This window comes from Eucyclogobius newberryi, unplaced genomic scaffold (genome assembly GCF_026437365.1).
Source record: "Eucyclogobius newberryi isolate DKJ021-1_F unplaced genomic scaffold, fEucNew1.0.hap1 SCAF_21, whole genome shotgun sequence".
In the NCBI taxonomy this organism is placed as follows: Eukaryota; Metazoa; Chordata; class Actinopteri; order Gobiiformes; family Gobiidae; genus Eucyclogobius; species Eucyclogobius newberryi.
Window position 1 is genome coordinate 24146816 of NW_027315846.1, and position 13030 is coordinate 24159845.

Sequence of the window (13030 nt, forward strand, 5' to 3'; positions counted from 1 at the left end):
AAGCAACAACAAAGACTTAATTCATTATTTCCAAATATAGCGTATTAAGAAGAAGAAGGAAGAGAAGAAGTTGGTCATGGTGTCTGTAATTGTAAAATTCTGATCTTTCTTCTCACAATAATTGTAACACAGAAATATGACATTGTGACATCCCCAGTAATGCAGTTGATTGGCTGTAAAGATAAGTGTCGCCCCCTTGATGAAGTGAACAGCACACAGTGTTCCCTGGAGCGTGGTTTAGCCTCCAGTCCTCTACCCTGCACTGGCAGTGGCACAGCACATTTGCCTAAGGACACGGGATGGTGGGACACTGCCAAGTCTCTATGAACATTGTTTAATCTGTTTTTCACTGTCTCCCCTCGAGGCAACTGCTTTTGGGAGGAATTGAATTGAAAAGCATGGGTCTCGTCTCTGATAAATCGCTGCTCACATCTGCTAATGTTTCCTCAAGCCCCAATACTATAAATACCTCTTTTGTAAACCCTAATAAAAAGCAATGCATAAGAATGCTATGATATGCTATCAACTGAAGGTGCTAATACCTTTAATACAAGAAACCTTATTTTAATTTTTTTTCATATTAAACCAATTTTTTTCATTTTTTATTTTTTAAACAGGTTACACTCACATGAGATATTCTTGCTTCTACCTTCTCAAATAAACCTTTGAAGACATTGTACACTATCAGTTAGAAACGACTAGGCTACATTGGTTCAATCTCTTCGCCACCACTTTGGCTGTGAGGTCAGAGGTCATGTTTAGGGTTGACATGACTTCTGAAGTGTGTGATCCTTAATAGGTCTTGGTGATGGAGTAGTGGAAGGAGCGGTGCACTCTGGGTTGGATTGCATTGTGCAGGCTGAGTGACAGGATCAGGAGGAGGCTGGTCCATAGGGGTAACAGCCTGTCTGGACCTGCTGAGGGCTGATCTGTAAACATGAGGCTAAAACAGTAGAAGCACCAGTAGCTGTGGTCCTCCTGGACGGCTCATGTCTTGGAGGTGGATGGTGGGGGAAGGGGACTGGGAGGAAGGCCAGAAAATTGGTGACATTGTGGGGGTGTAATGCCGGTGCTTAGGGTGCATTCAGATTTAGCACACCAGCAACAAGCATGATGGAGTTTTTTGACATTCCATCCCGAGCTCTATTTGAGAAACCTTATCCTATTCACCTTATTCCGGAAGCCAGTCTGAGCGCCGCCATACCACGTAATGCTTCTTCCGTTTGTATTCGTTCAAACCAACCTTCAGAGAAAATAAGTTCTACATAGTAAAAAGCCGTTTTTGGGCCGCCCCACACATCTGTGCTTTGTTGACATGTTGGTCACATAAACATTGGACATTTTACACAAATCAATCCACTTTGTAGCGTGTTTTAGCAGCAAGGCTTTTCGCCCGTTCCCGGTTCAAACCAACGGAGTTCCCTTTGGACAGGAAGTGCCATTACAGCCGAAGCGGAAATCACGTGGGAAAAAGAGGAAAAAGTGGGCGGGGCATTTGTTTGTCTGAATTCCATCGTTAGTGTAAAGAAAAAAAATGTCTAGGTCGGCTGTACGAGTTCGCGGCTAGAATTCAATGTTAATATCAAGTCAACGCATAGATAGTCCTGGGCTTGTTGGTATTGTATTGTATTGATGTATCTCCTATTTATTGCTTTTGTTCTTAAACTGCTAAATAGTTTTTCTTTCCCTTGGCTATAAAGTTAGTTGCAGAGGAAGTTGTATATTAGCATTTAGCTACATTGGCACATGGGCACAAGCTACACAGGTTGAAACAACTCCTAAAGATTGCTGTGAGTACAAATGATATACTTTACTCTTTATTAAAAGCTGTCATTGATTCACAAAGCCCTCCTGAAGCGGTTATGACTAGCCCTGTGCCTTAAACAGTTAAGCTCATTTGCTAGCAGTGCATTTTTGGCTAACTTGAATGTTTTTTGTGTAATAAGAGGTTTTACTGCATGAGTGGTTTAAACAGGATGTAGCTGATCTACGGCCTTTGGGGTCACGGGGTCAAGTTGTGCCATCATCATAAATATAAATGCATTGTAAAAGGTTACATTTAGGAGGGAGTAATTAAGTTATAGCATTTAACAGCATGCTAGCGGTGGCTTGATTCACTCCCACACATTGCATTTCCACACAATACAAGTCAGGATTATGTTAAACTGTTTGCCATATTTTAGACATATGTGAACCAAGCATATTCACAAACCTGTTCTGCCTTTCTCTGGGTACGATACTTTCCAATAGGCTTAGTTTCCGAGCTCATGTGTGATGATCCTGGCTGAGGAGATCTGACGAATGGTGCTGGTTGCAAAAGAGACATTTTCCATTGAGGGTCTGCAATGTCCACCTTAAAGCCAAAGCGTTCCAGTTTCGAACTCATTTCTTCCCAACCAGGAAGTACTTGGAATGACTTCAGCTTTCAAAAGACGTTTTTTTGAAGTTTATTTTGCAAAATTTGTCCATCAACATCATTAAAACTGAAAACAGAACAGTACGAATGGACAATATTGACAATGTAAATAGTAAAGTTTGCCTTGTAAACTAACTTTAGGGGGTAAATCTTAGGTATTTCTTTGGACAAAAAAAAAGTTTGGGAACCACTGGGCTAAACAATATGTTACGAGTAAATAATTAATCATTTTGTGATCTGTTATGCAGAGTGTTTGCTGAAGGATTTGAATCCAAAAGTCCTGAGGCTAAATTTCACTGCCACTGTATATTTAACCCTTTTTTCCTTGCCAAATTGTAAATCACTGGAGTTTTTGCTTGGCACAGTACATCTTCATCAAAATGGCTGAACTCCCTTCTTACTGTATTTTCCCCCTCAGAGATATTCTACTTCAGTTTGTGCCTCTTATTCTGGAGGTCAAAGATGGCTGACGTTTGTGAATGAAGTCTTTGTTTGGATGGAAAGGTCCGGGGAGAGTACATTTCCTCTGGTCCCTCTCACACTGAGCCGAGGCCTTCACTGGTGGAGGCCACAGATGTTACACATGTTACTGTTGTTTATTAAATCAAAGTGTGACTGGGGGTTATTACTCAGCTCATAAATATTCAAGAATCAAACAAGCGCAGATAATCAATTTACTGGATACTGGAAGATAGTACTGCAATGTGTGGATCACTGTCTTAACCCATCTTGTAGATATTGTGAAGTTGCTTTGACAGATGAAGAATTTAATGAAAAAAGATAGATAGTTAAAGATTAATATTAGTGCCATTTGGCAACATTCCACAGAAGGAAGCTCCTGCTGTGTGAGTTTGGTAAAGCAGGTTCTAGTCAAGCAGAGCTGTTGTATACACCCAAAAAGCATTGCATCAGATTTTATTTTTAAAATGATTGAAATGTTTGTCTAGCTTTTACATGAGTAAACGAAGTGGAAGGTTGACGACTTTATGTAACAGTGAGAAAAATATCCGTATATTTTCAAATCAATTACAGCTTAAGCTTATTGGTTATAGCGGAGGTGCTCTGTTTGGTATTAGCAAAAACAAAACACAAAAGAGGTTTACTGGTCAATTCTACTGGTTAATTAGTCTTTCTTGTGCGTGCAGGGGGCCCGTGTGTGGGTAAAAGAGAAGGAGCAGCTGGTTCCAGCCACAGTCAACTCCTGTGGGGACGGGACCCTCGTACTCACCACAGACTATGGAGAGGTAAGTTCCTTAAAAAACACTCAAACTGTCATCCATAACTTAATCCTAGCTCTCGCAAACATTTGACTCATAAGTATTCACATGCAGGAGTTTTTAAAGCACAGCACAGTTTAGGAAATGATGATGATTCAGATGATGGAGCAGAGCAGAGTGGACCATCGTTTGTTGAATCAGGCTCTTTCTTAAGAGTTTGTGATGAATAAATTGGAAATGCCGGTGCTGCCCTGTGGCTTGGTGGTCGAAGACACAGCACATATGCCAAGCACTGTGCGACTGGCCATAGTATTGTGGGATTGATTTTTGGCTCTGACAATTTGCTAAATGTCCTCCCTGCTCTCACCGCCAGTTCACACTACACAGTTCTGTGTAATAATGCCTATTTGGGCAAATATAGTCTTTTCTTAAAAAGAAAAAACTAATTAAAATGAAATGATTTTGACACAAAGTGCTGTTTTTTCCATACACACATATATACAAATACGATTTAGGATGCCCAGAATGCATTAGGTAAGTGAGGATACATGTGGAGCTGTAAGGAGTTTAAAATGAACTGGTTGTTTTTCAAGTTTTAAAATACAGTGCTTTTAAAGTGTTACCAGTATACTATCCAACATGCATTTCTAGGCGCAGTCAGGGGTCGGAGGGGGTCCGGTTTGGGGACCACAGGATCTCATCTCTGCTGTTTGCAGACGATGTTGTCCTGATGGCTCCATCAAAGCCGGACCTGCAACATGCACTGGGACGGTTTGCAGCCGAGTGTGAAGCGGCTGGGACGAGAATCAGCACCTCCAAATCCCAGGCCATGGTTCTCGACCGGAAAAAGGTGTCTTGCCCTCTTCAGGTGGGTGGGGTGTCCTTGCCCCAAGTGGAGGAGTTCAAGTATCTCGGGGTCTTGTTCACGAGTGAGGGAAGGATGGAGCGTGAGATCGACAGGTGGATCAGTGCAGCGGCTGCAGTGATGCAGTCGCTGCATCGGACCGTTGTGGTGAAGAGGGAGCTGAGCCGAAAGGCAAAGCTCTCTATTTACCGGTCGGTCTACGTTCCTGCCCTCACCTATGGTCATGAGCTTTGGGTAGTGACCGAAAGAAAAAGATCGCGGATATAAGCGGTCGAAATGAGTTTCCTCCGCCGTGTGGCTGGGCGCTCCCTTAGAGATAAGGTGAGGAGCTCGGCCACACGGGGGGAGCTCGGAGTAGAGCCGCTGCTCCTCCACGTCGAGAGGAGCCAGCTGAGGTGGCTCGGGCATCTGTTCCGGATGCCTCCTGAACGCCTCCCTCGGGAGGTGTTTCAGGCATGTCCCACCGGGAAGAGGCCCCGGGGAAGACCCAGGACACGCTGGAGAGACTATGTCTCTCGGCTGGCCTGGGAACGCCTCGGGATCCTCCCGGAGGAGTTAGAGGAAGTGTCTGGGGAGTAGGAAGTCTGGGAGTCCCTGCTCAGACTGCTGCCCCTGCGACCCGGCCCCGGATAAACGGCAGAAGATGGATGGATGGACCAGTATACTATACTGTACTATACTATACTATACTATACTATACTATACTATACTATACTATACTATACTATACTATATACCACTACTACTATCATATATACTATTACTACTATCTTATATGAATTGATATGTGGCAAAGTCAGTTTTATCTTGTCACATAATGGACCATCTATTACACTGTCACAAATGTTGTTGTCATTTTCTTTTAAGTTATAAAGGACGCTGATATTCAGAAGTTATGGCCCTCCGTCACAGCGTGAATGTCCTATTTCCAACATCCCATCTTCCTCCTCCTCCTTATTCCTTATTCTATATTCATCTCATCTGTGACACACTTTTACAATCCAGAGGGAAGCCTGAGGAAGCGCTCATACTAAACCAGTCTTTTCTACCATTATTTGAGCCTGCCATGTCCTGAATTCAACCCCTTAACACCACACCTTGCCGAAATGATTAAATTTGTTTTCAAAATCAATCATTCATTTATGATTATCTAGATTAGACCTTGACTTTGATGGTTTATGCTTTTAATGTGTTGAAGCACTTGCACAGCTATCTTCAAAGCTAATAATAGAGTTCTGGCCCCAAGAAGACACTGCTTTGAATGTTGTGTTCGAGATGTAGCGAGCTTTCTTTGCCTTTAGGGAAAACATTGTACAAAGGCTTCATAAATGGAGGTTTCTGTTTTATAAGAAAAGGACGCTACGGTGCAACAAGAAGCCCAAAATGGTGCTCGGAACGCCGCATTGATTCGCGTGGCTGTGGACTACGGTTGTCCGGTTATAGCTTGACCCAACCCCCACTTATAGCTGCTGCTGCTCAGACTGCTTCATCTCTGCCAGCGTTGGGTGTTTAAATGTTAGTGCAGTAAGAGCTGGTGAATATTTGATGGGGAATCTGCAGGAGGCAAGCATTACACAGTGAGAACAGGAAATGGCCCGTGCAGCTGTGCCTCCGTCTGATGTGGGCCTGATTTGTGCCCAATTATCTCGCGGGTCGGGCCTATGGGCTCTGTGAGACTAGTCTACATAAACCAGAACCATAATCCAGTACTAAAGCTTCTATTCAGGTCAAAAGTAGACCACTGTGTGCTGTCTGCATCTATAGAGTGAAGCAGGAAGTGCACTGTTAATATGCTATTTGTTGTTACTGTGATGGTAAAACACGCTCACTCCCTCTGAAAGTTGAAGCACTTATAAACTCGTGGTGGTGAATATTTAGGATGCTCAGAATGCATTAGGTAAGTGCGTAATACAAGAGTTTAAAATGAACCAGCTATGTTTTAATCTTTTTGAGCCTGTAACGTTTAGGTTAAATGAGTAAAGCGTGTGAGTATCCAGTTTTTCCTGGTGGGCATGGAAGTGAGAGAAGTGTCAACTTTCAGATTACTGCAATCTGATGATAAAGTATTTTATTACTCTTCAACCCGTAAATAAGAGCCCAAAGCAGTGCTCTAATTGGCTGTGCTTGGGGCGCTCTGCACAAGGCATCTGAAAAAAGCTGTCGAGCCCTAAAATGAATACATGTGGATATTAACATTGTTCCAAAGGGTTTGTGAGAGCGAGGGTTAGGGTTAGCTACAAATATATCCCTAACCAGAGGTGGCAAAAGTCCTCAAGTCCACTACTCGAGTAAATGTACAATTATTTTTTTAAGAAATGAGGAAGGAAGAAAAAAGTGCCTCGGAGGCTTCAGAAACGGACAGGGAATAAAAAAAGTATTAAGCCTGTTTGGTGACCGGTGACACGGTAGCGCAGTGGTTAGCGCTCTCGCTTCACAGCATGAAGGTCCTGGGATGGGCCTTTCTGTGTGGAGTTTGCACGTTCTCTCCATCCCTTACCACTAAAAACCTGTGCAATAGGCTCCTCCCCACATCAGCCTGCACTGGTACAAAGCATCTCTCCTGAGAAGGTTAATGTGTACTGTGCACTGTCCCTGTCTCAAATAAATATAACTGATTAATGTAAGGAGTAAAAAGTACAGATACATAGGTTAAAAAAGTAAGGAGTAGAAGTAAAAAGTTTCCAGAAATGTTAATACTCAAGTTAAGTACTGATACAAGTGCAATATCGAAGTACAAATACTTTGTCGTCTGCCACCTCTGTCCCTAACCAATATAATATTATAATTGTGATAAAAAGCAGACAAATATGGAGGCATATGAGTGGGCAATAATAACATTGACAAACATTTTTACCTTGTATCTTAGTTAGGAAGATTATACTGCACATGTCTGTGCAGTATAATCTGGCATCAACTCTGGCATACTTATATTCAAATTGTGTGATTCTTCAAAACTATTATTTCTTATCTTGTCTATAGCCCATTCATTCACATGTTTAATTAATATGCATTTAGTTAAGTTAGTTAGTTCTTATATTCTTTGAACCCTGAAAGTCTCCTGTATGACTCCCCTAAATGCTATAGGAAATACTGCATTAGCTTTATAGTTTCAGATGTATTATGTGTCATTGAGCTGGTAGAATATGGAGTTCCTGACCCACTTCTCTGTGCCTCCCATCATCAGCATTATGAAAGCATGCAGCTGTAAAAAGGAAGAAAAAAAAACAACAGGTAACATTTGTGCCACATCAGCAGAAGACTCCGTCCTGCATCATTCATAAGGCTTTTAATTCTACACCAGAGCGCAGTATGCTAACGGCACTGTGAGAGTACTTAACGGCCTCGGCTTGTACAGTAAGCTACCATTACTTAGCATCTATTAGCGCTCGGTGTAAGCAAAACAGATGTGTTCTTTAAAAGCTGTTAGTAATTAGATTTTTTTTCTTTCACTTGGCACATGAATGAAGCGTGAATGAAACAATTTGCGATAACTTGTGATGTTATTGTTTATCGGTTATTTTAGCCTCCATCATTGTGGCGCAAATTGAATATCATCCCAATGCCGTGCAGGAAGCAAACTGCCCAAAGTCAAGTCAAATCAAGTCTGTTGTAAATGACTGTTATACATGCGTTCGCACATCCGGGAACTTGTGCAGTGGCAACCGAGTCCGACATTTTGAAAGGGGCACAACAGCACGTCTACTACATACGAAATCCAGGAAAATATGAGGCCAAAATGCCAAAAACCTGCGTTCTGTAAGGTCATTTGTTCTGTAAGGTCATTGTTCTGTTGGGACGTTGCTCTGTTGACTGACCAAGAAATGATAGCTTTGTCGTGTAGCTTAGTTCGCCGTTATCGTCTAAAGAATCACAGTATTTGTAGCTCATTATGCCGTAGAAAAGGATGCAGCCGTGTTGGTTTTTATTGATTGCGTGCCCCTTTTAAAATGGCCGCTATGGGGAAGTCCCGGCTGTATGACGTCACCGCGAACGCATGTATTAACCCAAGATTTGAGCTCCCCTGCTCTGGACCGGGGCTATAGCAGTATTGATGTCAAGCCCTAATGTGGAGACCATTTTAATCTTCTAACCTAAAAACAACAGATAAACTGGTGCTGCAGAGAGGGAATTACTATGAATTGAACATGGCTTACTTTTAAATATATACTGCGCTATAATACAATCACATCAAATAGGATCGCTTTGATGAATCAGAACGGGGTCAGTGAAACTCTGCTGAGGTAAAAAGGCAGCCAGCTAAATCAGTGGCTTTGAGGGAAGCTAATTGGACTTGAAATCAAATATGACTGCAAAGGATTATTGAACAAATATCAAGATTTATGAAAATAACTACAGAGTGATTGTGGACTAAAATAATAAAGAAGCATATTACAGGGGAAAACAAAAACGGAAATTTTAAACTCTTTTCGCCGATCACAGTAAAGCTAACAACAACTAGCATGCTAACAGCACACTTCCTGCTTTGCGAAGAATCAAACACTATAATTATATGCAGACAGCGCACAGTGGTCTCCTATTCACCTTGCTGCTTTTTGCTCTACATTATGTAAAGAAAATATAGTTTGACTTAACATTTATTATGGATATGTACTTTCTAAACACGTATGTAAATATACCTTTCTTGCTTTATTAGCCGTTGCAATCAGATAGTTCTTTAGTGTAATTCTAATAAATAAATAAATAGTGTTGCATGATGATTTAGGATAACAAAGGATGTTAATGCTGGTGTCTTGTCTTTGAACACAGACGGTAAAATAAATCGAAAGTCTGATAAACGCAATATGCAAAGTTGCGCCAAAAATGGGATCTTTTGATGGTTTTACTCCGCCTCATCTCAGCCCGTCTCTTCTCTGTGGATTGCCCCGGATTTGCGAGCAGAGGAAAAGTCGGCGCTGTAGAAGAGAACTGATCCTGAGGCACATCCACTGACCTATATTTGATCATTTAGGTATCATGAAATATTCTCAGGTAGAGGTTCATGTGTTTTCATGCCAGTCACAATATCACAATAAACCATTATATTGAAAATACTTATACTACTACTCACAATAACTCTAACTCTTTTCGAAACATACAATATCTTTGTGTGTATCTTTGAATAATAATAATAGATAAACAGAAACAGCATTGCACTTTCAATATATATATATAGAAATACCCTGCCAATATTATACCATTTGAAAAGTATAATAAATCACAAAGCCTTAAGTGAATGCCATCTGAATTTACAGTCGATCAAATTGACAACTTCATGTTTAGATCTGCTGAAAAGTCTCATCAGGAAGTTTTTTACTTCTGTATGAATATGTGGCATTGCTTCTATTTGTACACATTAATTCTGGTAAATGTTGATAACCAATCCAACTAATGGCCTTTAATACAATTGGTCTGGTCGTTAAATGCAGTGATATTGATTGTGATATTTTTAACATACTTTTTGACACAACTATTTCATTTTTATTTTCATTTTAACTGTACATGCCTTAATTTACTTGTCAAACTGTGTCAAAACAAAAACCATAGAAAAAACTTTACATTTATGTCAGATGAAGGACCTTGATGTTACTGCGACATATTAAGTTTGTTGCGATATTACAATTATATTATTGCGTTTGCTATATTGCAATATCGATACTTTTGCGATATATTGTGCAGCCTAAACAATAAGACACAAATGTTTCTGTTTTTTATTGACTTGCATAGAAATTCAACTCAAGCAAACCGTTTGTATTCGATCAAAGCTTTTTTCTACAGATGAATTTCCGCTTTCCAAATGAGTATGATTGAAGTGTCCTTAGCTTTAAGCTGCTTCTCTGTCCGATTTAAGTCTGAACTCACCAAATCTTAGCCTTAACTATTCCCGCCCAACATCAATTTTGCAATAGATTGTTTCCATCCTTTGTTATTTTTAAAGAAAGTATTATGTCACAAATCAATGGAGATACCCTTGTGTTCAGTGATATCACGTTTGGCTCGTCTTTATACTGTGCTTTACTCTCTTGTGCACATATAGGTCAGTGTGTCCCCAGCACTCGCTCATCTCTGCTGCAGTTTTGCATGATTCAGAGAGAGAGTGTCTTATTGGAGGACTGTTCTCTGTATGCTCTCTGTTCTGTGCTGTGTGGGGGGGTTCTAAAGATGTCTGAACACGGCGCTGGTGAAGAAGACAGGAGGCAAAGGAAAGAGCTTACAAAACCAGATGGATTCGACTGTGGTGGATAATTAAGGATACGAAAATATCCAAATATGTTAACACGTTTTGTTTAGAGGTTTTGACCGTGTTATAATGTTGTTGGCATTAAAAAAAAAAAAAAAAACATGCTCGGGGGTTTAAATTGTTTATGTATCTGCTGTTTTTAAAAGAGAAACAGAGATTCAAGCTTTAAATAGGGCAGTGATGTACGTTAAAGCTGCACATTGAAGCCTTTCTGTTTCCCGGAATGGCTTTAAAGGAGACAAATGTTTTCTTCAGTGGCTTAGTATTGAAACTATAACACAAGTAGGTCAACATTTTACATTATGTTCAATGTAAACCAAAAATAGTAATCTAAAACGGCTTAATGATAGAAACTGGCCGATTAACTTCCTGTTCAAAACTGCAGATCTGATAAACCCCGCCTCTTCGCAGTGGCATTTCACTGTAACAAGCAGCAGCAGATTGTCATTTACATCTTGGCTACTTTTATAAAACTCTACAGGGCCCACGCAGCGTCTTCATTTTCCCATTAATTACAACTAAGTACAGGCATGTGGGCGGGGATAGGGAGTAGGTGAAAACAGGAATTTTCTTACTACTAGTTGCAGGACAATACAATCAAAATCAATCAAAATGCAACATTGAGTAAACTAATGATGAAAAAACAAAGTTAAACGCCGATTAAAGTTGATTTTGCATCATATATCCCCTTTAAACTCTCCATATAGACAAGCAAGTGATTCAAACTGGCCAAGTTAAAAAGTTAAAAGTCTGTGGAAAGCCAATTAAAGAACCTGATTAAGATAGATACATTTAATGCTATACTGTGGAACATTCCAGGCAAAACAGTAACATCAACATTATAACAACTCACCTGAAAAGTTATATTGCACGTCTTTAAGGGAAGCAGAAGGATCAATGTCTAGAGTTGTCCCTGCTTGTTTGCCATTTCATGCTGCTACTAAACATTGCATCAGCCCCAGGAGATAATAACCTTTTTATTTACTGTAAAAGTAGTAATAGTGCCATTATTGTACAGCCTCAACATTATCATCATCATCATCATCAGCAGCAGCAGCAGCAGCAGCAGCAGCAGCAGCCTTGACTAACTAGCGGTGTCTAATGCACGCCATCAGTTAATTAAGCGTGTCAATAAACCAGAGTGGAACCATAAACATATGCTAAACAAATGCATGGATGTCACACTTATTATTGATGGGTAAGCATCATGTCAGAGCGCCACTCGCCCTGACATGTGGGACTGTTGTCTACGGATTTAATAACAGCCATATGAAAACATGGACTTTGCCATGAGAGAACGGTTTAATTGCCTCAACCGTAAGGACACTTAATCAAGCTATGGACTTCCATTTTGTTGTACTGTTGCACGTCTTTAAAGTTTTGACTTAGCCTTTAAGTTAATAGTAATCATGATTAACATAAGAAATATTTTAAAAATGTATTGTCGTACTTTGGTCTATAAAATAAGCGCATGTTATTATGAAAAGGTAATGTTGACATCCTTGTGAAACCTGGAAAAACAGTTTACAAACCTGTTTGGCGCAGATAGAGATGTGTGCAGGGCAATGAAGGCACAGAAAAACTTTTACTGGCCAGATGAGCAAAATGTCTATAGAACAATGCAAAAAGTATGCAAAACAGACGTAGAAATACATTTAAGTCTAGTTTTTAGCATCTTAAAATCTCAATTGGTTTAATATTAGCCTAACTAAAGAGATGTCACGACACAATCCCAATCTCTTCTATGACTACAGTTAAAGTCAAGACAACTCTTTTTTAAAATAGTAATTTCTTCTGCTGGTTGTGGTCATATTCAGTCTGCTTTCGATGGTTTGTGCTTCTGATTGTATACAATGTGCAATGGACATCGTTTCTGCAAATAATGCACAAGCCTACAGAATCTTAGAATATAAAGGGTCTAAATTATAGCTAATTTCTAAAACCAGTCAAATTAAGAATCAGGAATGATGAATAAGTAGGTCATATCAACACGCTCGGCTTATTTGAGAGGTTTGATTACTCTGCATAGGCTTCTGTCCAAAAACCTGTCATGTTGTATTGTATTTTCATCATTTAGTTCTCTTCAAGCCACGAGTGCTCAGGTTTGTGTTTGTAGGTCACATTTGAGTTGGACACAGTTGGATGGATGCGATGGCCGGAAGAGCCGTCTGCACAGTGATGCTAGCGTAGCCTCGATGAAGTGCTCTTAACGGAGAGAAGTAAACGTATTAAAGAGAGTGAGATGTCTAAACGCCTCCAGCACTTTATTCTGCCACTCTCAGCAGACAGACACA

The 13030-nt window shown here is 40.3% G+C and overlaps 1 protein-coding gene across 1 annotated transcript in view; it reads left to right on the forward strand.

Moving 5' to 3' along the window:
* Positions 1–13030, forward strand: part of myo10l1 (myosin X, like 1) — a 70173-nt gene that overhangs the window by 15478 nt on the left and 41665 nt on the right. Inside the window, exon 2 of the mRNA XM_072457368.1 lies at positions 3562–3660. Coding sequence (XP_072313469.1) covers positions 3562–3660 — 99 coding nt within the window. The remainder of the gene's footprint in view (positions 1–3561; positions 3661–13030) is intronic.